The sequence below is a fragment of the Zootoca vivipara genome, chromosome 5 (assembly GCF_963506605.1).
Source record: "Zootoca vivipara chromosome 5, rZooViv1.1, whole genome shotgun sequence".
NCBI classification, from domain to species: domain Eukaryota; kingdom Metazoa; phylum Chordata; class Lepidosauria; order Squamata; family Lacertidae; genus Zootoca; species Zootoca vivipara.
Window position 1 is genome coordinate 42,648,964 of NC_083280.1, and position 27,108 is coordinate 42,676,071.

A 27,108-nucleotide genomic window follows, 5' to 3' on the forward strand; every position below is an offset into this window, starting at 1 on the left:
TCTCTCTGCCAGCCCCAGGAAGAGGATTGTCCGTGACCCGGGCTACCACGCTGCAGGGGGCGGGGGCGGGAGAAAGCGAGCAGGGCCAGCGCCCCCGACAGCGGGAGCAGCGGGAGCTGGCCTGGGCTCGTAGCGCACGGCTGCTCCTCAGTTGCCTCCTAGAACTCTCACGAGGCGCGACCTCCAGGCCCAATTTAGGGCAGCCAGATTTGTAATGTTTTATTTTGAAATCTTTAGGATAATATTTTAGTTTTCTGCTAATTATGTTGCTTTGACTGTATACTCTATATTTGACTTTCTTCAGATTGTTTTATTGTTTTAATATTCTGTAAACCGCTTTGAGATTTTTTTCTTAAAAATATAAAGCAGCATAGAAATGAAATTATTATTAATAATAATAATTTGCAAAGGCTGGCTCTTTATATGCCAACAAATGCCAGAGCAGTCAGATGGCCCTGCTGGGGTTGGCATCCCAAAGTCCTGTTACCTTGCGGAGGAGCCAGCTTGCCCAGCAATAATATGTAAAGGCGATGTTGTTGTTGTACTGAAAGGGAGTTGGATTTAGCAAGACTGACATGGCAGTCTACCCTATGGGCAGTGGAAGAGACTCGCCTTTGCCCTGGATGCATAAGACTCCCTTTCAAAATATGAACGGGAGCCACCTTCCTTCCTTCCAATCCCTCAGTTATTTTTGTTTTAAAAAGACCTGCCTTTTTTATGAAGCTTTTCAACCCTCAGCCCCCTATTTTCATGATGGGACTGGGGAAATACATTGGTGAACGGTGCACCTTTATTTTTATTACTCTGTAAAGCAGCGTGTTATATTAATGTACATATTAACGATAATTTAGTATTAGTTGAACGATGTAGATAGCTACAGCCTGGCGGGGGGAGAGGTTCTGTGTATCTGCTTTTGAGGGGTGATAGAACTAATGCTCTCTCAGACCTTTAGGCCTTGATTATCACTGGGAAGCCAGCTTAGTGCGGCAGAGGTGTCCACTGGGAAAGCTGACCATGGTTACATAATAATGCTGGATGCTATGAAGAGAAGACATGGCAAGTTCAGGATTTTGTTCTGATCTCTGGTGTCAATTACCATTCTGGCCAACCCCAAATGGGGTCAAATCCAGGTGTCGCTTTTTCAGGCTGTTAGTCCCATCAAGAGTGCTGGATATGTGTCATACCTATCCTACTTCTTCCATTATATCTCTTATCTCATAACTCTTCCTTTGAAGGTAACGCTGTGTTGGCGAGTGGTGGAGCTAGGTAATTTTAGACCTTTTGGACTTAATGACCTTTCTGAAGTATGTGTGAGTTGTGTGTGTGGTTTAGATAGTTGTGTGTATACCTCAGTTGAAGTACACAATTAACATGCCTCTTCTCACCCCAACTGCCATCAATGCCTTACAACTGCTATGATAAAAAAAATCCTTCCAGTAGCACCTTAGAGACCAACTAAGTTTGTCATAGATATGAGCTTTCATGTGCATGCACACTGAAGAAGGTCTCTAAGGTGCTACTGGAAAGAATTTTTTTATTTTTTGTTTTGACTACGTCAGACCCACATGGCTACCTACCTGTAACTGCTATAATGTTGAAGCAAGAGAGAGAAAACTTTGCTAATCCAGATACTAAAAAGAAATAAAAAAGAGCATGCAGAGTTTTGCTTTTTGAAAACTTGAGCACTTAAATCATAGCACCATCATAACTATAGGAATAGTGTTTTGCCCTGCTGCAGAATACATTTGCTTGGGAATAAGCACTGTTTTGTTGTAGAAAAGGATACTATAATGTATTTTAAAAGCAACAAATGTCCTTATTTATTTAAAATCTTTACATGCTGTTTTTAATTTGAAACCACAAGATGGTGTACATTTTTTAAAAATACATGAAAATGCATTACAATATAAAATAAAGCAGCAGTTGATAGGCCAGGGCAGACATAACTTTAAAATAAAACTGCCGTATATAAATAGCCAGCAAAGGCCTGAGAAAATTAATTAGTTTTTAGTAAATGCTGGAACAACATTAGTGTTGGTGCTTTGCATTAGTTCAGAGGGCAAGCTTTCTTTGACCTTTGCTCAGGGGAAAAGATTAGATGTGCCTATTTATCCTACTGAAAAATACCCTAACCATTTGCACACTGTAAGCTAAGCGTTAAATGTACTGGAAATGTACAACAATTGTTCATTCTTTAGCACTGGAGATGGGACTTCTTTATGAAGGTGGCAATGATAACCAGCAAAGACAGCAGACTTCTGAAAGATAAATAGGTGGAGCGGGGTGCAGAGATCTATTCATTCCACCACTAACACCAAACCACAATGATTCCTGTCCTGATCACTGGATTCCTCCTCCAAGTGCACTGCAGTTCGCGGGTAGGTGGGCGGATACATGTGAGAACCGCTGCCATAATTTATACTTGGAGCGTGGATCGCTAAAACGATTTCCTCACTGAAACCAGAGGTCTGAGTGTTTCCTTCCTTGGATGCACGTGTTTTGCCCAATTGCCTGGTATTTTTAGGCCTCCTAAAGCAAATGGAGTGCCTGGCGTGCTATGGTCCATGGGATCACGAAGAGTCGGACACGACTAAATGACTAAACAACAAACAAAGCAAATGGAAAACAAGCCTGCATCTTTAACACTAAGCGCCGTTTCTAGTAACAAAATCATAAAGTGCGTGTGGCATTCTTTGTATATCCAGGGATGGCATTCCGAGAATGAAGAGCCTCTGTCCACAGGCTAGTCTCCAGCAGACGCAACGCGGCGCTCTCCTCCCCCTCCTTCGAGCGCGTGGAAGCCTGTTGGCATCGGAGGAATGGTTGTGTGAAGCCGCATCGAGCTTCACTTCTGCGCTTCCCGGCTTCCTGCGTGTTGCGCGCCCTCTTAACGCAAAGCAAAACCCACCCCTTCCGTGACCCGGCCTAAGGCGCCCGCCCTGACCTTTGGCAGGCCTGCCCACCACCTCCCTTCGGGCTGCGCCCCTGCTTTTTCACGGCCCTCCCCGCGAACTGCGCCCGTTGATAGAGTTCCCTCTTGCCACGTGATGCCCGCTTTGCCCCTGTCGTTTTCACACGTGACAGAGGGGACGCGCACGCGCGCTGTGCGCTTCTCGCCTGCCTTGCTATTCGCTTTATCATGGCGGCCGGAGGGGCTGAGGTGGACCTGGGGGCGGACGCGTCCCTGTTGCCGGGCTGGGAGCGGGAAGGCGCGGCCAGAGAGGCGGCGGAAGGTGCGTGTGGGGATGGGGCGGGGGGGGGGGCAAAGGCCAGGGCCGGGGAGCAGGAGGCGGGCTCCAGCAGTGCCGCGGGCTGGGCGAGAGAGGAACCGAAGCGGCGGTTCGAGGGGTGGTCAGGAGCCTGTGGGGACGGAGGGAGGAGGAAGAAGAGGAGAGCTCTAGTGTCAGGGAGAAAGATCGCCCAGTTGGATTTGTGCTCAGGATCGGAATTCATTCGGGGGAGTGTGTAAAGGAATGCAAACGAGATTCTCTGGGCGTGTGCAGAGTGCCTCTGCCTAACTTCATTCCATCCACCCACATCGGGATAAGGCGTACTGGCATTTACTAGGGCTAGTCGGGTGGGCGCATGCAGGGTGTTGATCGGGCGAGGCAGTGTGACTCACGGCATTAATTAGGGGCAAAGTAACGAGCTGTTTCGCCTCCTGAAGATTATTTCAGAGACGATAATGAGCTGGACGCTTGTGTTGAGGTTGGGTTATGAGGAGGCTGCTGTGGGCAAGGCTGGCTAGAGATAAAACCATATGTGTTTTCAGGAATGTACTTTTCCAGGGGATCAGATCAACGGAGAGCCTGTGCACCTGGGCATACTCAATATAATTTCCTGTTTCCTTGACCTCTTCTTTTCTACCATTTATTAATCCATTTCCTTTGCCTGTACTGTAAAATTATGAAAAGATAGGGAAACCTAACCCTTAATCACCCAAGCTACCTTAAAAATACAAGAGAAGACCGAATCATTTAAAGACTGTTAAAGGATTTTGAAGTGTTCTTGAGTTTCCATCATCATGAAGAGGCATACTTTTCTTCCTGGAAACACTGGCTTGTTTACTTAATGTTTTATAAGAAAATATAGATGGTTTATCATAATTCAGATGACTATTTGTGGTGTGGTAGCCACTTGGGAATTCATCATGATGTAGCTGCTTTACCATGTTTCCACACGAAGGCAAGTTAACCCATATACTGTAACTCTGTGAGTTCTGGAACTCAGGACTCCTAGATTTCTGAGGGGTGAGTGGGTGTTAGTTTCTGATATGCTGTTGAAAATGACTTCACTTTATTTGTACTTGTAAGGCTGTTTGTAGCACAGCTACAGCTTTTGCCAATGCTGCAAACTTTAGCAGCATTGGTGAGGTTCATAATAGGTATTGCAAGTGTAGACCTGCAACAAAATTATTATGGTAAGGCATGCAATATAAATAAAGACCAAAAAACAAACTAAATACATTGTTTTCATTTAAATACTCACTGTGGCCTTCTGAAAAACATTCATGGAAATAGAAGAAGATGGAAGGGCAAAGAGTGAAGTTTTAAACTTTTCTCTTGTCAATCAACCATGCTTCCTCATCCTGACCTAACTAAGGAAATCTGTGTATGGAAACAATGATCCACATGGATATCTCTTAGCTCTCACTGGACCAGGAACTGTGTGAATTGGATGACATCCACATGTAGATGTCATCTGCATTTAGATGTTTGTACTATTTATCCCAACTTCATGAACCAGGAAACTAGCTTGCACAGATAGATCTTCAGTTAATTCCTAACTCCAGAAGCTGAGGGCATTGTGTTTCTGTGTGCTGCTTTCTGTTGCCAGTGTTGCAGAACAGCATGGGGGCAGTGTGCATGTGCGGCCCTTGAACCCTGCTTGTGTTTTGGAAGAACTGAGAATCTCTAAAGACAAACCCAGTATTGTCTTGCATATCTCAGGGTCCCCCAGTCTATAAGAACCTGTCACTACCTTCTCTTTGGGCTCATTTTGGCATCCAATATATATGCATATGGGACACCAACTTTACTTTGGGAATAATGATATACTGAACATAGTTAACACATCTGAACTTGCCCCAGATACAGCTGAGAAGAGGACAGGAGTGCAGTAACTTTTAAACAACCTTCCTTTTAAGCAACACACGCTCTCCAAATTAGGTTCTGGACCAGCCTTCAAGTATAGAGAGGTGTTCTTGGAAATATGGTTCTCCTGGCTTTCAGAACAGCTTCCTAAGAAAATAAATCTTGCAGCTCTTTAATTAGTACGCCTTGTACTTTTGAGAGTGAGATGCTGATGAAAAGAATAGAATGCAGGATTTATAATTGGTTCATTCACACTGGTCTTTCAGTACTCTATCAGCTGTTTTAACAAATTGTGCCAAACTTGACTGAAGATATTCTGTACTCCCATGCTGTCTCCTCCCACCTCCCCATTCTAATTGCAAGAGAGATAGTATTTTCAAGCGACAGGTTGTTTCATGCCTTTATCTAGGGAAAATGAAGGAGGCTGCTGGACAGCTCTCCCCACTGCTAATGAGGTAGTTTGAGAACTACTCAGCAGGGATGGGATGGTTGCCACTGGCTTCTTTGCAGTTTCTGAACTTGAACTTTGGAATAATTTAAAATAAGTTTTCAAAATTCAATTTAAACATTGAAATTTGTTAAATGTGGGTGGCAGTTTAAAATTTGAGTGCTAGAACTTCTTTTTGTAAACCACTTTGAGATTTTTCTGACATCAAGTGTTATATAAATGTTATGAAATAAATAAATCTGCGTCTGGATGAAATTTTGCATCATTTAAAATGTATTGTGCAACTCTACAAATTAAGCTGTCTGTGCAACATGGGCAAATGGCCCAGAGATACATACATACATACATACATACATACATACATACATACATACATACATACATACATACATAATGTCACTAGGGGAGCAGATGACTAAAGTCATTTGAAATTTGGATATAAAATGTATTGGCTATATAGTGTAATTTTAAGCAACTTTACCCAGAAATAAGTCTCATTGGGGTTTACTTCCTAATAAGTGTGTTTATCATCACAGCCATAATCTGAGGTAAAGCAGCTGTTGTCCTTAAGTGAGCACTCAAGTAGCAAAGACATACAGCTCCACAGACCCAAGCAGCCACTGCCTTTTCAGGCTCATTACAGCCCTTTGCGATAAGGGCTCTCCCGATGTGCCAACTCACAGCTCCTGGACTCCTGCAGGGATGCAAAGTCCTCATGTTTGGAGTTGCCAGCAAGGATGCAGCAACACAGTGCAGTATAATGACAGGTGCCCATTCCTCTTTGTCACTGGGAATGCAGGTGAGTGCTCAAGTGAATTGAGCAAAGGAGGGCAGCTACCCATGAACTGGCAATCACAGGGTTGATTAGGACAGAAGCTGACCGGTGCTTTTTCCTCTGGTGTAAAAACAAAGTATATTATGCCTCTGTTTAGGGTTAGGGACAGGGTTAAGCAATGTTTGCCTTGAGTCACCTGTGTATCCCAGTCTTTCAGATAGGTGTGTACAAACACATGCATGTTTGCTTGTGTAAGAGGCTGTTTCAATAGTGATCTGGCAGGCTACTTTCCCTGGAGAATGCACCATCTCCAGACGAAAAGCTGACTAAGTCAACTGTGCCTTGCTCACTGCCGGCAGTTGTTGCTCTTCTTCTGTATGCTGTCTTTGTGATTTCTGTAGCACTCAATAAGCTTTTAGGTAGCTGTATGAGCACCTGCTTAATTAAAGTCTTACTTGGTCCAAGGCATATACCGGTAAATTAAATGAACTGCACAGTATCTCAGAGATGTGTCAGTACTAGCTTGAGAACTGATGTTCCTTTGCCCATTCACTTTTGCAATTAGACCTCTTTACAAAAAGTTGGGAAAAGTTGCCTGTCTCATTAAGGGCCTAGAGGGGTAGGCACCCTGACACTTCCTAAAATTTCTGGATTCCATCTGTCCCATCCAGCATGCCTAATGGTTAGGTAGGGGTGATGGGAATTTTAGTCTAGAACATTTGGAGACCACATGGGTATCTACCGCTGGCCTAGAGAGACAGTATGCTTCTTGGCTATCATTTTCCTGGCTGGAAGAAGCACTGCAAGGAATCTTAGTTAACCCTTCAATTTTCAAAAGACTAGGACAGGCAGACTAGCACTGTGTTTCTTGCTTGTGGTGGGGGAAGAGCACTGTAGTGGGGAAGCAGAGAAGTGGAGGGCAAATGCAGCTTCCCACTCCTTTTCCTGTAGATTAAATGGTTTTCAATTTGTGATAAGAAGTATAAGAAACTGCCTTATACCAATTGAGCCATTGCTCCATACTCTGAGCGGAGGTCTCAAGCAAAAGGTCCATTTAACTGGAAGGAAATTTGGGACCTTCTGTATGCAGATCACGTGCTCTGCCTCTGAGCTGTGCAAACATGAAAGGCAAGTTGCACTGTACCTGAAACTTGGATTCCCATGTCTAAATTTGTTTTAAGAAGTGCTGTTTAGTTTGGTGTAACAATCTACCTATCGTGATTTAACCTTTTGATACTTCCTTTTTCTTAGGAGTAAAAGCTGGGACCTGCACCATCTTAGATGTAGTTGAAAACTTGGGGTAAGTAGAAGATTGTGCAACAGCTTACTGCTCTGGGATGTATGTATGTATGTATGTATGTATGTATGTATGTATGTATGTATGTATGCCGGTGTCCAGGATGACTCTTTGGACTACTGCAACAACATTATAATTCTGTTGTTCAATGCTTAATGCCTGCCTGATGGATGCCCTTTGTCCACGCTGGGCAAAATTCAATTCAGATAAAATGACTTACATGATTAGGGTATCCTGAAACTTTGCTACCCTGACATTGGGATGAGTAACTCAAGGTTTTGGGCTACATGCTTTCAGGTCTTCCCAGTATTTCCCTAGCAATCTGGGAGGAGAGTGCCTCCATGGCAGTTAGGTGTACATATTGTTGGCAGAGCAGTTGCTAGCGCCTCCATTTAGCCAACCAGATAAACTGCAGGGCACTCTTATGGGTAGATGTTTGGCCTAGGCTGGTAGCTACGTTAAATGGTGGTGATGAGCCCTCCTCTCAATGTAGCATAGAGGTTAAATTTGGATTGCAAGCCAGGAAATCATTGGTTAAATTTTACCTTGGCCACAGATTTACTAGACAAGTAGTTATTCTCTCAAATGCTCTCCCTCCACACTCACTTCACATTCCTGACATGAGTAGATTGCTCTGGTGGGAATCAGCCTGAAGGAAAAATGAAAACTCCCTTTCTTATCCTGATGGTCAGACTGCCAGATGTAGTCATTGCTCATTGCAAGGAAGCAGTCTGTTGAGTGAAGAGCACCTATGTGGTGGACCAGAACAGAGCAAAGAGGAATATATTGACACGTCAGTGTTCTTTAAACAACTGCAAACATTGTTCTTTGTGTATATATCTCAGATAGTGCAGAAGCATTTTAACCATTAATTTAATTTGTACTTTGGGTTCATTATTGTGGTTCCCACCAACCTTGAATTCCTTGGAATTTAAAACAGGCATAGGGAGCCTGTGGCCATCCAGTGTTGTTGGACCACAGCAGCCTTCATCATCCCTGACCATGGACCATCCTGGCTGAGACTGGTAGGCGCTGAGGTCTTAGAACATCTAGAAGGCCCCAGCTTCCTGATCCCTACCTTAAACTGTATAGCAATCTTCCATTGGCAGTAATGTGCCAGGAGCTGATGCTGAGCATATTGTGGCAGGGTTAGACATCAGCACAGGCTACCATGACAAAGTGGTTGGCTACAAAATCCAAGTCATAGGTTGCATTCATATATTGCTTTAATTGCGATACTTTTGGGGCCATTCGGTGAATGGCTATAAGTACAAATTAAAAATAAATAAGCATATCAATTTAGATTGAGCCTAGCCTCCCCACAGACTTCACACTACCTGCTCCCCATGCCTCATTCAGCACAATCACCACTTGATTGAAAACTTTCACTTCAGTTTTAGATTAATCATGGTTTAGTATGTCATGTGAACCCAAAACTGTAGGTAATCTTAATAGTTAGTGAAAACAAGCCAACTTCATTAACTGATTTGAAGCTGGCTTGTTTCCACTTCTCACAGTGTAGATTAACCACAGTTTGTCAAGGTTTAAGCGGTGCAGCGAGCTTGTAGTTAATCAAGAAGAGAAGCCAAAGCTTCTGAACTCCTGTTGCCCAGACGATGGTCAGATGATGGAGCATGTGAGCCTGGTGGGGCCTAGGCTCTATTTCCCTAAAGCTAAACTAGCCCAAACCAGCCAATAAATCATGACGCCCTGGACAAAAGGGAGGAAGCCAAACACATAATGTAGGGACATAGGAATCTGCCTTGGACAGCGTCAGATCATTGGTCCATCTAGCCCAGTTTTGTTGACAGTGACTGGCATTGGCTTTCTGGGGTTTCAGGCAGGGAGTTTTTCCCAGGCTTACCTGGAGAAGCTGGGGATTGAACCTGGGACCTTCTGCTTGCACAGCAAGTGCTCTTCCACTGAGCTACAGCCTTTTTTCTCCTAATCACTTTTATGTTGGCTCATAACTTATGAAGCCCCGATCAAAAGGAAGGGAAGCTGATCACTTAACTGAATCATCAAATTAAATCAGAATACTGTCTCTCATTGCCCCCCCGCCAAACTCGCTGAAACAACATATTTCACTGTCTTCTCTTCCTTCTATGGCCTGTAAAATCTTCATTTTGTGTCTGTAAATACAGGTCTCCTCTTAAGAATGCAGATCCTCGGATGCGTGCACAGGGCATCCAAACGCTTTCTGAAGTCCTCCTGCAATGCTACTCCCTCCTTCAAGAGCAGGAAGGTAAGACATATGGGCTCAGTCCTCACTCTTTTGCAACCATGGAGAGTGCTGCTTCAGGAGCTGGCCTCAGCATTCAAGGGATCATGCCCGAGGGTAGTGATTAGCAGCAGGAGGTTAGGCAGGCAGGAGTCAATGACTCAGTGGTTTTTGACACGCCATATGCTTCTTCGTTGAGTAACTGGGGTGAACTCAGGTTTATTGAAAGCTCTAACTTTCTGTTAGAAAGCGGTTAAATGTTTGGAAGAGAGTGAAGATGGAAGGCAATGCCTTACTGAAGCAGTAAGGAGTAATGTATTTTGTACTTTCAAGAGGATTATGGATTTTAGGGTGACACAGAGAGGGAGGGCTTGACTTAATGGTATGACTCTCCTGGAATACTGAGACTCCTGCCTGAGTTTTCCCAAATGTGTATAAGCTAGTTTCAGACCCTTGGCAGTGCCCATCACTAAGTGGCTTCACAGGGACCTCTTTACCATGCTGTGGTCCAGAGCTATGTGGGTAGCATTGTTAACTTTCAATAATCATAATAATATCTGCAATCCCAAGAACACATGATTAGAGGCAGTCTGAGATATGGTTCTGCACCAAAGAATGTCCTATGAGATGGGAGATCTTAAGTGTTCAGTTAGCTTGCAGTTTCCCTTTCAGAATGTCCTCTTGCTGTTTCTTTGGTCATAGTGCTAGGTATTTTATGTTTGTGTGCAACCACTTATCGGTCATCAGATGAATTTTTTAAAATAGGTCTGAGGAGCCAAGAGTAGGGGGAGAATGCCTGTATTGCCAAGTGACCTGTAATGATTCTGCATTTTCCTTCATCCTTTCAAATCTGCTGAGGTGGATGTGGATGCCAATTTGCCCCATGGATCTCTATTTGTGGTAGCTAAGCCCAGCTACCACCATAGCCCTAGTTTCTGATAATGCTTTTCTGTTCCAGTGTCCCACCTGGTCTTGTTCTATGAGAACCGGCTGAAAGATCATCACCTGGTCATTTCTTCTGTGCTGCAGGGACTCAAAGCTCTGGTGAGAATTTTTTTCATGGTAGTCATTCTCGTTTATTCATTTCTGTTTTGCAACTTAATATAAAAGTATATGTATGTAGTGCCCTAGATCTTGGTTAAAACCAAAACACAACACAATAAAATCGGAGCAAAATATATTAAAGAAACAGAAATACAGAATGGATCACCTGATAAGATTATTACGAAAAAGCAAATAATTTTTATAAGAAGCCTTGCAGAAATAATCAAGTGATAGCAATCTGTGGCAAAACTGGGGACACTGTCTCTTCATCTGCTCAGTGGTAAAAAATTAAGGTTCCCCAAGGATAGTAGATTGACAGCTCTGGCTCATTTAACAGAGACCATTGAAAGCTGCTACAAGACAGGCTGATTAAGGTAGTAGGTGCTGGTGTAGAAATAATCTTTTCTGAATCCACTTGGGATTTATAGGGATTAGATAAAGGTAAAGGGACCAACTGGGGTTGCAGCGCTCACCTCGCGTTATTGGCCGAGGGAGCCGGCGTACAGCTTCCAGGTCATGTGGCCAGCATGACAAAGCCGCTTCTGGCGAACCAGAGCAGCACACAGAAATGCCATTTACCTTCCTGCTGTAGCGGTACCTATTTATCTACTTGCACTTTGAGTTGCTTTTGAACTGCTAGGTTGGCAGGAGCTGAGACCGAGCAAGGGAAGCTCACCCCGTCGCGGGGATTCGAACCGCTGACCTTCTGATCAGCAAGCCCTAGGCTCTGTGGTTTAACCCACAGCACCACCCGCGTCCCTTATAGGGATTAATTAACAGTGAATTTCCCCCCTTTCTCTCTTAATGATTGGGTCATTCTCACACTGATTAAATGATGGACTCCTTTTCTTTGTTTCCATTGCACTGACTGTTAATATGCCATACAGGGCAGTCTGAGGCCTTAAGCATGCTAACCGGCAGCCATTCTTACATGTAGATGGGTTCTGAGTTGTTACCATTACTTTCCTTGTCTCTAGAGTATGTGTGTGGCGTTGGCTCCAGGCCTGGCAGTGTCTGTTCTCAAAGCCATTTTCCAGGAGGTTCATGTCCAGGTAAGTGTGAGAAGCCCTGATAAATACTCTAAATTTTGCCTTTGCGTTCCACATCCATGCTTTGGCCTTTCTGTTCTCATTATTATTATTAAACTTATTCCTGAAGTATCCTGTACGTACTTCATGTGGTCCCTCTTGGTGGACAATAGACAGCAAAGACCTGCTCATCAATATTTTCTTGCTGTCAAGAGAATTGAAGCACTGGGTCATGGCAGAAGTTCTGAGAATCATCTCCCCTGCTCTTTGACACTGTCTAAACGATATTAGGAAATCTGAGACTTGATCATTTTATGGCTGTATTACTGATATTTTGTAATGGGCCATTGTTGTAAGTCATCTTAGATGTCCATTGCCTAGAAAGACAGGCTAGAAATAGTTTATTAAATAAATAAATAAAACTATGAAACACAACCTGGGGGAATATTGCACCAGAGCTGGATATAGGTTCAAATTTATCTTGACGTTAAGTTGCCTTTGGCAAGTAACTATATTAGCTGCCATTCTTTATCTACTCCCCACTGCCCTTATTAATAACCTTATTTGAAAGAGTAGTTGGGTGGGTGGACAAGATGAGATTGTGGCAACTTCTCTGAGCCTTGAGTAATTAAATATAAAAGGAGTGGACACATGTATCCTGTGTGTGTGGTAATGTATGCAAATTCTGCTGTGAAATGCCTCTAGTTCCGATGTGAATGTGTATACTGTATCTTGATTTTCACATGGGACATTAAGGGAATTGGAGCTGCTCTCAGCAAGACTAAAAATAAAGATAGAGAGGATGTTATGGAAGGCAAATTAGGCACCCAAATCTACAGACCAGACTATGATAACATGAACTGGAGAGGATCATAACAAAAACATAAATCTCTAAGGCTTGGAACAGGTTCACGTAATACTGCTTTATTTCCCAGCTCTGCTTTTCTTATCTTCCAGTCTTTGCTGCAAGCGGATCGCCATACAATCTACAGTATCATTACTAACTTCATGAGCACTCGAGAGGCAGGTGAGATGGATGGCTGGCTGTGGAAGGGGCTGAGTCGGACACCCTGCTGGAAAACCCTGGGAATTTCCTTACCTGCTGCTTTTCCCCTGCAGAACTGAAAGGTCTGGGTGCCGATTTCACCTTCGGGTTCATCCAGGTGATGGATGGAGAGAAGGACCCACGCAACCTGTTAAAAGCCTTCCAGATCGTACGCGACATCATTGTGAAAGGCTATGCATTGGGTATGTCCAAGTCCTTGTCAGTGTGGGGAAGCCCATGTTGGAAGCGGTTGGTTGATTGGTTAAACTTCTGATCATGCCTGCGGTGTGTGAGGATGCAGGCTGCACGGGGAGCTTGTTAAAGCGTGCATAGCTTTGGAATCATTGAACATAGAACCACAGGTTATACCTGCTGTTGAGGCCATGGACTACTCCCTTTCTCTTTCTATCTCTCAATTTGTGGCCTGTGAGAATGGTAGCACTAAATAGGATGTAAATAAATAGTCCGTGTGCAGACTTATGACTGACTGTTTTGGTCATACTGCTGTCTTCACCTCTCAGGGCCCTTCACAGAGGAGTTGTTTGAGGTGACTTCCTGCTACTTCCCCATCGACTTTACCCCTGTGAGTGAGTAAATCTGGTGCTTTGTCCCTCCTTCACAATGCTTGGATATGGGTGTTGGAGCAGGATAGTTTGTGTAATGCCTGGAACTGGGGGTGTCCATATGGAGATGGGTTTATTCAGCACATTAATGTCTAAATCTTTCCATTTTGCTTCTGTTCCAGCCCTCCAATGATCCTCATGGAATCCAGAGGGAAGACTTGATCATCAGCCTGCGGGCAGTGCTGACCTCCACTCCCATTTTTGCTGAGGTAGGGCCGTTGTGTATCATGGCTGAAGTCTGTTTTCTATGCCCTGTGGGTTCTTCCTGAGACCCTGTAGCAGAGTTGGTTCCCATCCTGATATACTATGTTGAGCAATAATCCATTGACAGAGTTGGGGTGGACATATTATTATTATTATTATTATTATTATTAATTTATACATACATACTGTACATACATACATCCATCCATACCCTGCCCATCTGGCTGAGTTTCCTCAGCCACTCTGAGCAGCTCCCAACAGAATTAAAAGCACAATAAAACATCAAACATTAAAAACTTCCCTTACTGGGGCCCATGATGCAGCCATTTATAATAGTTCCTCATCAACAGAAGATGTTGTGGAAGGGGACATTGATTGCAGATCTTCCCTCCCCCTTGCGCCACCTCTCATGCTGCTCTTGACAAGATTTTTGAAGGGCCAAAGAAGTTGTAAGGTGAAATTTCCTTCTTCTCTTGATGGGAGCATCACATTGTCAGAGCCTTCGTTAGGATAAGCCAACGCATTTAATCACAGAACAAGCATATTGTAGAGATAATTTTACCCTTAACTTTGAGACTTCAGTCTATTGCAGATATATGAGTTGGGGAGTATATTTACTCCGGTCCCTTTGCATTTCCCAACACTGATCTTTCAAACTGCTACTACCATCAGACTTTGGACAGAGAGATTGATTTATAGATATAAATAAATACAGTGGTACCTCGCTAGACGAATGCCTCACAAGACGAAAAACTCGCAAAACGAAAGCATTTTGCGATTTCAATGGAGACCCGCAAGACAAAGTTTCCTATGGCGCGCTTCGCAATATGAATTTTTTCCGTCCCATAGGGTGCCTCGCAAGATGAATTATTTTTTTTGTCTTGCGAGGCACCCTATGGGAAACCGTACTTCAATGGGAGCCGCTTCGCAAAACGAAATTTTCGCTATACGAAGCGACTTGCGGGACGAATTAAATTCTTCTTTATTTTTTAAAAAGCTGGGATTAATGGCTCTCTGAAATGGCCCGTATGCTACACAAATTGCTGCTGTGGTAGGTATATTTTGCCCCTCATAGAATTAGAATAAAGTCAGAAAGTTATGAAACTCCCAGAGCAATCTTAACTCTGGCCCGGCAGCAGTGGGCACCTGAGCATCATATCCAAAGCCCTGCCAGGCAAAAGGTGGGGAGTGTTTTTTCCTGATTTTTTGCTACACCAGCTCCAGTCAGGTGCAGCTTAGAGCCTGATGATCCTCTCAGAGCTTTCTAGTGGCTACTGCCAGCAAAACCACCAGTGGTAGCTTCCTGCCTGCATGAGTGAATCTAGACCCTCTACAATGATGGACACTCCCCTCCCGCTCACACAAATAGCAGCACTCTTTGGCTAAGGTGATAGCAGACTGTCCAGTATTCGAACACAAATACCCGGTCACTAGCAAGGTAGTGTCGGTGGGGAGTATTGCATTGTGCTCTTTTTATGGGTTTTACATTGATTTGTGAGGCCTGCTTGTTTGGGCTCTGGTCTGATCTTCTGAGGTATAATAATATTATGCTGAGCAAAGTATATTGAGATTTCCAGGATCATCTCTCCTTACAGTTCCTGATCCCGTTGCTCATTGAGAAAATGGACTCTGACGTACAAAGTGCCAAGCTGGACTCCCTGCAAACCCTGGTAAGAGCCCTGAGCAAAGGTATCAAGGCTCCGCAGTAGGTTGCCATGCAGCCCTCTCTGCTCCTGCAGCTTTTCTCAAAGCAAGCCTGCAGTTTTCTCTTTCCCCTGCACTGGGATTTATGTGCCCTTCAAGCTGATTTAAGGGGTGGCAGGTGGCTCTGGTGCTGCTTCTAGGTAATGCAGCATCTTGACTGCAAATTAACAACACACCCCTGATGACTCGTGTCTGACTCTCACCCCCACCCACCCCCACCTTTCTTTCTTTTGCAGAATGCTGCCTGCATGATCTATGGGGAGAAGGAGCTGAAGGAGTTCCTACCCAGCCTTTGGTCGTCCCTGCGCAGGGAGGTGAGAGGAGTGACGATTCCCAAAGCGAGGTGGTTCTGGTGTCCTGTGAAAGTGCATCCATCACATTGTTCCTGCTCTCTGTGTCTGGGGACTGCTTGAAACATTATATACCGTATTGGCCTGAATATAAGCCTCACTTTTTTTCTAAATTCCGACCGTGAAAAGTTAAAGTGTGGTTTAAATTTAAATTCGTGACCTTACAAAAATTGCCTTTTGCGATATTGCTGCTGAAACAGATATTCAGTAAAACGGAAGGGATGTGAGTGCCTGCGGAATTTTAAGGGAGTGGCTTATATTCAGGTACCCCCCCTTTCCCCCTTGAATTTTAAAGGTGTGGCTTATATTTGTGTGCGGCATATATTTGTGCCAATACAGTAGTTTCATTACAATGAATTATCTGTTGTAATATTTGACGGACCTGTAATCCTCTCCCCCATTCATTACCAGTATGATCACTGGCTGGATCACTGGATTACTTGCTGGATTGCAGGATCACTGACTGGATTCTTTGCAGGATTGTCTGCACTGTACAGCTGATTCTCCTCCTGCTCCTCAACAGGTGTTCCAGACAGCAAGTGAGAAGATTGAAGCAGAAGGTCTGTCTGCTTTGCGTGCTCTGTCAACATGTCTGTCCCGCTTGGTGCTCAGTTCTGATGATGAGGATCTTTTAGATTCCTTCCTTACAAGCATTCTGCAAGGTAACCTTTGGAGCAACATCCCTTTTCTAGCATCTTTCCAGTCTTGTGAAAGACCTTCCATTTCTAATTCATAAACTGCTGCTTGGAGGAAATGACCACTTCCCCAAGGGAAAAATATCTCCTCATGCTATTACAGCCATGGCTTACAGGACTGGAGGGAAGGGGTGGAACCTGGAGCTGACTTGTGGGAAGGCAGCAAGTTCTCCACTAAGCTTTGAAACTGTTTGCAGTTTGCAAGCTGGTGGAATTAAGTAGTGCTATTTCTTGCTGGGATTTCTGCAGTGGCATCGGGAGTGATACTGTTTCTCCCAAGCGTTCTTACCTGTTTCAGATTGCAGACACCATCTGTGTGAGCCTGACATGAAGCTGGTGTGGCCAAGTGCCAAACTCTTGCAGGCGGCTGCAGGGGCCTCTTTGCGAGCCTATTACCGGATCACATACAGTGTACTTCCCTTGCTGGTGGAACAGTACACCAAGCATGAGCAGGTGAGGACAAATGGGAGCGGAATATGCTTGGATGGAGAGTAGTGAAAGGGGCTTAGGTAACTGCAATCTCATATTAAGGGATGTTTAGTGGCATATACCTGCCCCAGGCATATGCTTGGGCTCAAATTCCATGTAGGACAATGGCCTGCAGAACTTGTCTCTCCTTCTGTGTCTTAGTCCCTTCAACCCATCCTCTGCCCTTTTTGATCTCTTGTAGAGTAGCCAGCACAGGACAATCTTGGAAGTGCTGCTTGGTTTCTTGGAGCTGCGGCAACAGTGGGGGCCTGAGGAAGACGGTGAGATGGTTCTCCATTCTTCTTGTGCTGCCTTCTGCAGCATCCTGGGCTTCCAATGTTCCTGTCTTGCCCAGAGCAGTTGTTTGCAGAGAAGAGTCACCTTAATCTATGGGTTTTAGCAATGGCCTGTCTGGGAAGGGGGTTGGGCAGTGAGATGGGTGCAGTAATAGGGAGAAGAGAAATGCAGAGACAACAGAATTGAAAAACAAAGAGTTTGACAGGATAGCTTCCCAGAAGAAATTCTAGCTCTTGTGGACGGTGAGAGAAGTCTTAGATAATGTACACAAAAGAGTTGGGCTCCAACTACAGCACACCTTTAAAGCAGTATCATATCACCTTAAACAACAGATAGTTGTTTGGAGACCAATATTCCCCTCACAGAGCTACAATTCCCAGAGTGGTTTAACAATCAATCCCTGTTCTAACAACTCTCAGCACCCTTAACAAACCAAGGTTCCCAGGATTCTTTGGGGGAAGAAGCCATGACTGTTTGAAGTGGTATGAGAATGCTTTAAATGCAATGCATTTGGGACCCCAGCCAAGTATTCCAGAACCAAAGCTTCTTTGAGCATGGCTTTCAGTGACCAAGTAGAAATGCTTTTTGCAGGATGACGTGGTGACTGCAGTTGAGTAAACTTGGTGGATGACTGCTCTTAATGAGCAATCCATCTGCGTTCTTTTCTTATCCATGTACCATTGCTGACCACTCAGAATTTTAGGAAGTTTCTCATTCCTCACTATCTAAATTCTGATCACAGTCCTCTCAGACTCCGGGTTAGAAAGTAAAGTGCCCCTACCAAGGACCTTGTAATTTCTAGTGATTCGTGCCCAGGATGGTCAGTCTCATGACACTGCCTGTTTCTCTCCCTTGCAGACAAGAGTCCACTGCTTTGCTTCAAAGACTCCCTGTGTTCCGTGGTGTTCTCTGCACTTTCTGAGTCCAGTGTGCAACTTCAGTTGGTTGGCATCCGGGTTCTGACCTTTCTAGGATCACTGCAAGGTATTGTGTTGATCTGTGGGTTACTTACTCCCAGGAGTCAGGAAAGAATTACGGCTTGTTTAGAGATTTCCCCCTTGGTGTGCATTCCTTTACAGATCCACCTAGTGTGCACACAGACCTGTTTCCATCATGTGTGTGCAGCCAGACAGCTGGACTTGAATCAGATTAGGTACTGTCCCACCCCACCTTGCATAACTTGAACTGTATGGGCTGCAGACAGCCTCTAGGAAGTGGAATGCAATATAGTAAAACTGGCACTGATAGCAGAGTGTTGCTACTAGGGAAAGGAAAAGCTTTGGACTTCAGTCTGTCTTCTGTTTCAGGGCTCCTGACCCTCTCAGATGTGGAGATGTTTGTGGATCACCTTACAAAGTTAATCTTGCATGAGGACGATTCCCAGACGAGGTGAGGGGTGGAAACAAGGCTGGACCCTGTGGGTGCAAGGGAAATGGCAGGCATTGTTGAACTTCCCAGAATTGTCTTTGGGCTTAATCTCTTTCTAAATATTGAAAATGTTTACATTCTTTTAGTTCGTTACCTGTAAATGGCAAATGACAAGGTTTCTAATACAGTCTCATGAATTACTCATTTCTTAATCCAATATTCTGCTTCTGTTTGGTGTTGTCTTACTCTGATCTGTTAAGGTTTGCATGTGTATTAATTAAGAAAAGGGCTTTACTGATACTGCTTTTATGATCTTTTTTCATCCTTAAGTTTTGTACTATAACACCCTTTGGTTTATCATGCTTTGTTCTAATGTGTGAATAGAGCGCATATCCTCATTCTCTTAGCACAGATTCATTTCAGTCTGAACCCAATAGTGTAGTTAAACATTCTTCCGTAAAAATGTCCCTCGTAGTATAATAATCTCTAAATCCCTTTTTTTTATGTCTAGCTTGCTAACATCCTGTTGTTTGTTTTAAGATTTCAAGCGCTATATCTTTTCCTCTGCCCTTCCTGCATTTCCTATTCAGTGTGCTGTGCATCCAAACCTGCCAGTCACAGGACAGTTCCCAAACAGATCCAGTGATACCTTTTCATAGTTTCTATAGTGATGTGAGAATCCCACCCTCTTCTGATAAGTTCTTAGATGAACCCAGGTGGAGTGAGCTTAACAAAACCCTGGGCAGTCTGCATCGCTGTCTAACTGCATTCTTGTCCAAAGAGCTCTTGTAATCAAGGGAACATTTTTATAAAATGTAATGCACGCACAACTCGATATTACAATTATAAAATTAGATTACCACAGAAAGGACTGTGAGTTGCTTTACGGTATTGAGTGACCAACGAGTTCACCCATCCTTGCACACTCCTTTATCCCTGCAGCATGGTAGCTATGGAGGCGGCTGGACGCCTGGCTCCCCTCTATCCACAAGCCTTCAGCAAGTGCTTGGTTCAGAAGTTCTCAGAAGGGCTGCAATCAGGTACAGCATGCAAGTTGGGCGGGTTGTGGGGAAGTGGATGTCCTCTCTTTTTCTGCCTTTACTAAGCATTTGTGCAGAGGTTCACAGCGTCTGTCCCTGAGTGCTAGCTGCATTGTAGGCAGAGCCGTTGCAGGGGACTTTGACTTGTATCTGCACAGTCTCTGTACCTTGAGGAACGTGAGTAAGGCCAAATGGGCAGACTGATAGGTTAGCTCCAGGTCCAAGAATCAACTATTCCCAAATCCCTGTGCGTGTGGAGGGGTAAAAGGTGGTGCCTCCATGGCCTTGTCCCTAGGGACAAATTCATTGACTGGCTGTTGTGTTCTGTATGGTGTTTCAGAGCTTCAGGAGGACAGCAATCCATCCCAGCAGGAACGTCGCCTGCAGGCTCTAGCAGCTGTGTCCACACACCCTAGTATAGTGAGGGAAACAGTTCCAGTCCTGCTGCAGCACTTCCAGCAGATTCAGCAAGGTAGTGTAAGAACTGTATGTGGTAAACTATTGATACTTTGGAAGCGGGGAACCTAGCCCAGTGCTTGGGACAGCAATAACAGAAGGGCTCAGCACCTGTGTGTCATTAATAGGATGTGTAAGATTGGGAAGGGCTGGAGCTCAGTAGTAGAGCATCTGCTAAACATGGAGAAGGCCCCAGGTTCAATCCCTGGCATCTCCAGAAAAGACTGGATACCTCAGTTGGTTAAAGTGTGGTGCTGATAATGGCAAGGTTGCAGGTTCGATCCCTGTATGGGACAGCTGCGTATTCCTGCATTGCAGGGGGCGTAGCTGCCAAGTTTTCCCTTTTCTCATGAGGAAGCCTATTCAGCATAAGGGAATTTCCCTGAAAAAAGGGATAACTTGGCAGCTATGGCAGGGGGTTGAACTAGATGATCCCCAGGGTCCCTTCCAACCCTACAATTTATGTTTCCATGACTTCCTGTCTGAAACACTGAAGAGCCACTGCCAGTCAGTGTAGACAGCTCTGAGTTAGGTGGACCCAGGGGCCTGATTCCTTGTAAGGCAGAGCTTCCTTGTTCGTATGGAAGGGGTTAGTAGAGAGCTGTTTGTACAGTCCCATAATTCTGTCATTAGCGGGAGAAGTACAGCTTGTTGTTGGAAGCCTAGGACCATCAGTCTTTGACTGTTTTGGCCCTTAACCCATTTCTGACACAATGTGATGCCTTTAAATGGCCATGGTGATAATGTATTAGTAATTAAAAAAAAAAACTTGGAACTGGTAACCTCCACCCTGAATGCTCTTTTGAATTTTTTATTTTGCAGAGAGTATACCTGCAAATACCCATTCTGTGGTGTCTGTGTGCCAGAGTCTGCAGCAGGTGGCATTCCAGTGCCAGCAAGATGCTCAGAGTTACTGGTACTTCCACCAGGCTGTGGTGCCCTGCTTGGTGGGCTTAGCAGTCAAGGCTGCGATGCAAGGTAAGGTGGGGAGATGAGCACAGACCCTGTGCTCCCCGAACCAGGCCAGTACCCACAGCTCAGGTGGGGTTCTGTATACTTTCGAACCTTGAGAGAAAGGGAAGGACCTTTCCCTTGTGCTGGGCTGGCCTTTACCCACTCGGGGACAATCTCAGTGTCCCTGTCAGGTGTCCATTATGCAGGTGGCAAACTGAAAGGCAGACCTTGGAGCTGATAGGATTCCAGGAATTGTCTCCATCCCCTCACATTTATCCCCCCCCCCCGCTTTTCGTGACTATTTTCAGAGAATTCCCATACATTGCCAAGCAGTGTGTTGCTGAAGGAAGAAGCCTTATCAGCCATGGTATCGGTCATCAGCAGTGCGTGTACGCACCTAAGACCAGAGTGAGTAACAGCTGCTGCCATCCTGTGATCTCTGTCCCTGCAGAGTGACAAGTAGTGATGCACAATCTTTGTGCTTTTGGATAAGGTTAGGTTCTAGCATGACTCCATGAACAGAAGTGCAGGCAGTCTCCCCTTCCCCTCCTTGGTGTTTTTATACTACTGTCAGATGTCAAGGAAATGAAACAACTATCTTGACTTTTGGAAGACATCTGAAGGAGGCCCTGTATAGGAAAGTTTTTAATGTTTGATGTTTTAATTTGTTGGAAGCTGCCCAGAGTGGCTGGGGCAACGCAGTCAGATGGGCAGCATATAAATAATGAATTGTTATATTATTATGTGCTGTAAACCAGTGTTCTTGTTTCTTCTTCCTGGCAGGCAGGCTGCCCAGAGTGTCTCCAAAGTGGTTCCCCTCTTCTTGGATGGAGAGCTTTCCTTCCAACCTGGAAACACCTTTCCCACCACTTTCCAGCCCTTCCAGGTATCTTGTATGAGTGAGGCGCTGCTGCTGCTGCTGCTGCTGCTGCTGCTGCTGCTGCTGCTGCTGCTGCATATGGGAAAATGTGGCCAGAGACTTTGGATATTGGAAACAATATTTCTTTTCCTTTACAGGATGGGCAGTGTCTGATGGCAGCCCAGAGAAGGCTTGTTGCACTCCTCATGGCCTTTGTCTGCTCACTGCCAAGGAATGTGAGTCCTGGGGAAGATTTGGAGGGCGGGGGGAGGTTGCCTCATGGCTGAGAGAATGGATCTGCCCATCCTGCCTTGTGTGCCTGATCCCTAGGCAAGTGATGTTGGGAGCCGGCAGCTTGAAGCTCTGCTGTTGCCTCCATGCCTCCCCACGCTCTGGTTTCCTTTCAGGTTCCAATTCCTCAGCAAGACCGCTTGCTACGTGAACTGCTAGCCCTGAGCTGCTCCTGTGACTGCCCTTTCACTGCCACAGCTGCTGCCAAATGCTTTGCAGGACTGGTTAACAAGCACCCAGCAGGTAACCGATGGAGCAATAGCCTGTGTCTCTCCTAGGACTGAAGGGTTGGGGGTGTTGTTCAGAGGCTTGTGAAACCTCAGAGCTGGGCTGTGTTAAGTGATGCCCTTCTTGACTGATGCATGAAGTTGCATGGAACAACAGTCAGTCTCTTTACCCTTTCCAGGGCCTCAATTAGATGAGCTGTTGGAGTTGGCCATGAACAAGTTGGAGCATGGTCTGAATGAGGGTTCTCATCAAAGCCAGGCCCTCACTCTGCTGCTGTGGGTGAGTTTCTGCCATCCCCCATCCCTCCCATGTCTGCCAGAAACAGAGCTCAATGTGGCTTTATTTTTGCCCTGCAGGTGAGCAAGGCTTTGTTGCTACGCTATCACCCGCTAACCACACACCTGACGGACAAGGTGAGCTTCTGGGAAAGGCCTGGGACCCTCAGGAAGGCCACTGTGCCCTTACCACATTGAATGGCTCCTGTCCTTTACCCTACAGCTCCTCGTGCTTTTGGGGGACACGGTCCTTGGCCCTGCGGTGGGCGATGGCCTTGCCTTGCTTATGGCCGACTCCCCAGATGTGCTGGGCAAGAGCTGCCATGCTGAGGTGCGCCTCATGTTTCGCCAGCGCTTCTTCACAGAGTGTGTGCCGCAGTTGGTGCAGGGTTTCCACACAGCAGCTCCTGGTAAGAATTTCCTCTGTCCCATTCCTTACGGAAATCATCTGAATTAACAGGAGGAGCACAGTTGGAATAATGGTCAAATTGAAATGGAGAAGCTACTGCAGCATTTTAGCAATTTTTTTGTCTGCAGAAATTGTGGACTCCTTGCATGACCTGCCTTTTGTAGCCCTCTTTGGACAGCAGGAGCTTTTGAACCCTCGACAACAAGAGGAGCAGTTCGAGCCTCTTGCCTTTTTCTTCCTCTTCCCCGACCCCTCGGAGTTTCTGGAGATGATTTTGGGTAGGAGAGCTCAAAACTGTGAGCTTGCCTACTCAGCCTTGCCCTTCTGTTCTTCCTAGATGTGAAGGCGAATTACCTGAAAGGCCTGTCTCACATACTGAACCACCTGCCCAAACCAGTGCTAGTGACAGAGCTGCCTACGGTGAGTGTGCAGCAGTGCTGAGCACCAAGCCCTAAGAACTCTTGGGAATTATTTTGGAGAAGAATGATGCCCCCCTCTTTTAGCTAGGATAGCTCAGTTGGTTAGAGCATGGTGCAGATGATGCCGGCTCAGTCCTTGTAAGGGACAGCTGCATTGCAGGAAGTTGGACTAAATGATCCTTAGGGTCACTTCCAACTCTACAATTCTGTTGATTCCATGACTCTACCCTCTTATCCCCCAGTTGCTACCTCTCCTGCTGGAAGCTCTGTCGTGTCCTGACCTTGTGGTGCAGCTCTCAACTTTGCACTGCCTACAGCCGCTGTTGCTCGAGGCGCCACATGTCATGAGCCTGCACATTGACACACTCGTGGGCAAATTTATCAGCCTGACAGACAACCCTGCTATGGTGAGTACTGGGTAGCCTCTTTATGCAGCTGGATACTCCTGGTTTCCTCCTGGATGGTCAGTGGAAGACTAAATGTACCGTTTATATTGCAGGCAATCCGCATTGCTGCGCTACAGTGCCTCCATGCACTTGCCTCCCTCCCCACTCCGGTGGTAAGTAATGGATCTGCCCGATAGCTTGCCAGATGCTCCAACAGGGTAGTTCATTTGCCTTACTTGTGCCAAGATCTACTTGTCTCCTGTTGCTAGCAGAAACAGGTATTAAGACCTCCATGGGAACTGTGGGAACCTCATTGATGGTGGCTTCTGCTTGCTACCAGGTGATACCTTACAAGTCACGGGTGATTCGAGCCCTAGCCAAACCCTTGGATGACAAGAAGCGCCTGGTGCGGAAGGAAGCTGTGGCAGCACGAGGAGAATGGTGAGCAGGACTCTTTCTCTTGGGGGACAGTGTAGAAAAAACAGTACCAACTTTAATACACTGTGCAGTGGTACCTTGGGTTAAGTACCTAACCCATTCCTGGGTGCCGTTTGCACCCCGAAAAGTACTTAACCTGAGCGGCGCTTTAGCATGTGTGCAAATCGCTGATAGAGGGCTTCTGCGCACATGCAAATTGCGCAGAATGCTTCTGCGCATGCATGCGGGGCGGAACCCGGAAGTAAACTTCTGAGTCCGCCGAGTACGCAACCTGAAAGTACGCAACCCACAGCGTACTCAACCCGAGGTGTGACTGTAGTTGCTCGACTCGGCTGTCCTTGAGGCTCACTGTAATTACATTGGAGGTAGGATAACATATCCTTGTACAGATGGGATGAAGCCATTTTGATTGAGCGTAGAGGTTTGGATTAATAACTTGGGTTCTGACTAAGCAATCAGGGTGGGGGGAAATTTATAAGGAAGACTGGAAAAAATGTAGAATATCTGAATTATTGTAAACACATAAAAATGTTAACAGTAATAGAATAAATTCAGCAGTAAGAAATATTTTGATATAAAACTGGGAAAACGAGAATGGGGGGAAATAGAATATGTAGCAGAAAAGAGTTAATAAAATGAACCAGGGATGGGAGGGGGAAGGGAAGTCAAGGATAAAAGTAGGTTTTGTATTTGGGTGTAAGGTTGTGTTTAAATTTGTAAAAAAATGAAAATGGTATTTGTTTATAAATAAAAAGGGTTCCCTTTGTTCATGCCTTGCTGCTGCTAAAGCCTGCTGTGGTGTTCTTTTTCTTCAGGTTTCTGCTTGGGACACCTGCCAGGTGAAGGTTCACACTGCAAATCCTGATTGACAATCTCACCTGCCCCCACTCACCTGGTAAGCTGTCGGCCTTGATGTCCTGGGACCTAGATTTCCAGCAAGGCTCTGGGCAGAAGAGGACTTTTTTGTGGACTGCCCTTTCTTAATCACATCAGCGTTCAGTAGGAAGGAACAGCCGGCCCCTGTTCCTGCTGCAGTGCGGTAGTGAGTGGAGGTGGCAGGACCCCCGTATATTATGTATGTATGGGGCCAGAAGAATAAAAACTTGTTTGCTAACAACCTCTGGCAAAAGTGCTTCTTGTGGGGAAGTAGTAGAAATAAGGGCCTTGCCTTCGCCTTATATTAAGTCCAGCTTCCCCACCTTCCTGCCATAATGGTGTATGTGTACAGAGAGATTTTTCATGTGCTAATAGAACTAAAGCCTACTGCATGAACTTAGCACCTCTCATGCAAAGATCAAACAGTGAATTACTTTGATACAGAATATTTCTGAATACAAGTTGCAAGAGCTGAGCCTAGGTGTCTAGGTGTTTTTCATGCTAGTTTGCTGGAGAAATCTAGCAAACTAGCATAGGAAGATACTGACTGATCTGGTATGCCTTTTTCTGTAAGTACAGGCTGCTGGTGGTTTACTTTCTTGATTATCAGCCACTGGTATTAAATTGGTGAAGCTGCAGCTGCCTTGGGAGTAAGATGAGTTCAGAAATCCACCTGGGCCCCTGTGTGGCATTCTGCAATGAGGTGGTGGTTTGCTTGTTTGGAAAGTGTTCGACAAATAAAGTTTTTAAAGAGTGTCACTACTGCCCATCTGAATTTTATACATGGCATCAAAGGTTACAGCTCCCTAGTTCCTCTGCTGTGTCTTTCCAGTGACAACCCTCATTAATGAACATAGTAGAACTGCATTTGAAAATCAATGAAAGTACATGACTGGCCATGACATAGCGCGTTGTACCTGCTGGGAAACAGCTAAGCCTCAGTAGTAGAGAGTCCATGCTTTACCCTTCCTGGGTGTAAGACTTTTGCTGGCAAGGTACCTACTCTTGAATAGCATTTCTCAAACTTGGGTCCCCAGCTGTTGTTGGACTACAACTCCCACCATCCCTAGCTAGCAGGATCAGTGGTCAGGGATGATGGGAATTGTAGTCCAACATCATTTGGGATCAAGGTTTGAGAAACACTGGTCTAGCCATTGACCACACACACCTTAACTTGAATTAATGGTGGGGCCTGGGGCTGTGTTGAAGGCCTAATCACTCTTATTAAGTAGATGGTTGCAAAGAAAGCAGTGCTTAATGGCATATGTCCCATGGCTATTATAACGGAACCCCTCACCATACACTTCTCAGGGCTGCTTTTCATACATGCTCCATAGCTGAATTTCAGGTAGTCAAACAAAACCAGTCCTGCATAGCACCCCTCCCCCTTAATCCTACTATGCACCACTAGCTCTGGACTACTCATAAATTATTTGTACAAACATGGAAGGGCAGAACACAGAGAGGTAGTGTCAGCTTCTCATGTTGCTGCTTCGAAAGGGCTACAGAAATCTGCAGTTTGGTGAGAGGTCAACAGAGTGAAAAATTGGCAATGGTGCATATACAAGAGTAGGGACAATCTGTGGCCTTTGAAAGATATTTTTAGACTTCAACCCAAGGCCTTACACCTAATGGCCGGGACCAACAAAATCTCTTAAGACCTACAGCTATCTGTAAAAGCAGCATTAGTCTTGTACACTGCCTGGAATCTGTTATGAAAAGACAGTTGTGAGCTACAGGGAGATCAATCAGTTTCTTAAGATATTGCCACCATTGTCTCCCTTCTCTTCAGCTAAAGAGGAACTGATGCCACACCA

General features: G+C 45.3%; 1 protein-coding gene across 2 annotated transcripts; it reads left to right on the top strand.

Moving 5' to 3' along the window:
- Positions 1 to 71: 71 nt before the first annotated feature.
- Positions 72 to 26,050, top strand: MMS19 (MMS19 homolog, cytosolic iron-sulfur assembly component). 2 transcript variants are annotated; one of them, XM_035132529.2, is made up of 31 exons: positions 72 to 211; positions 7,568 to 7,616; positions 9,758 to 9,858; positions 10,793 to 10,878; positions 11,856 to 11,930; positions 12,864 to 12,933; positions 13,026 to 13,154; positions 13,473 to 13,534; positions 13,697 to 13,783; positions 15,374 to 15,448; positions 15,719 to 15,796; positions 16,356 to 16,494; positions 16,826 to 16,980; positions 17,198 to 17,276; positions 18,151 to 18,276; positions 18,600 to 18,681; positions 19,603 to 19,700; positions 20,041 to 20,172; positions 20,979 to 21,134; positions 21,419 to 21,518; positions 21,894 to 21,996; positions 22,128 to 22,205; positions 22,377 to 22,503; positions 22,667 to 22,767; positions 22,845 to 22,901; positions 22,987 to 23,173; positions 23,510 to 23,592; positions 23,834 to 23,998; positions 24,091 to 24,150; positions 24,318 to 24,418; positions 25,231 to 26,050. In XM_035132529.2, exons 3-31 carry the CDS (start codon positions 9,786 to 9,788, stop codon positions 25,256 to 25,258), a joined length of 2,892 nt encoding a protein of 963 aa, XP_034988420.1. In that variant the 5' UTR covers positions 72 to 211; positions 7,568 to 7,616; positions 9,758 to 9,785; the 3' UTR covers positions 25,259 to 26,050. The 2 variants fall into 2 exon arrangements, with proteins under 2 accessions (XP_034988420.1, XP_034988419.1); XM_035132528.2 differs by lacking the exon at positions 72 to 211 and adding an exon at positions 2,566 to 3,233.
- The last annotated feature ends 1,058 nt before the right edge of the window (positions 26,051 to 27,108 follow it).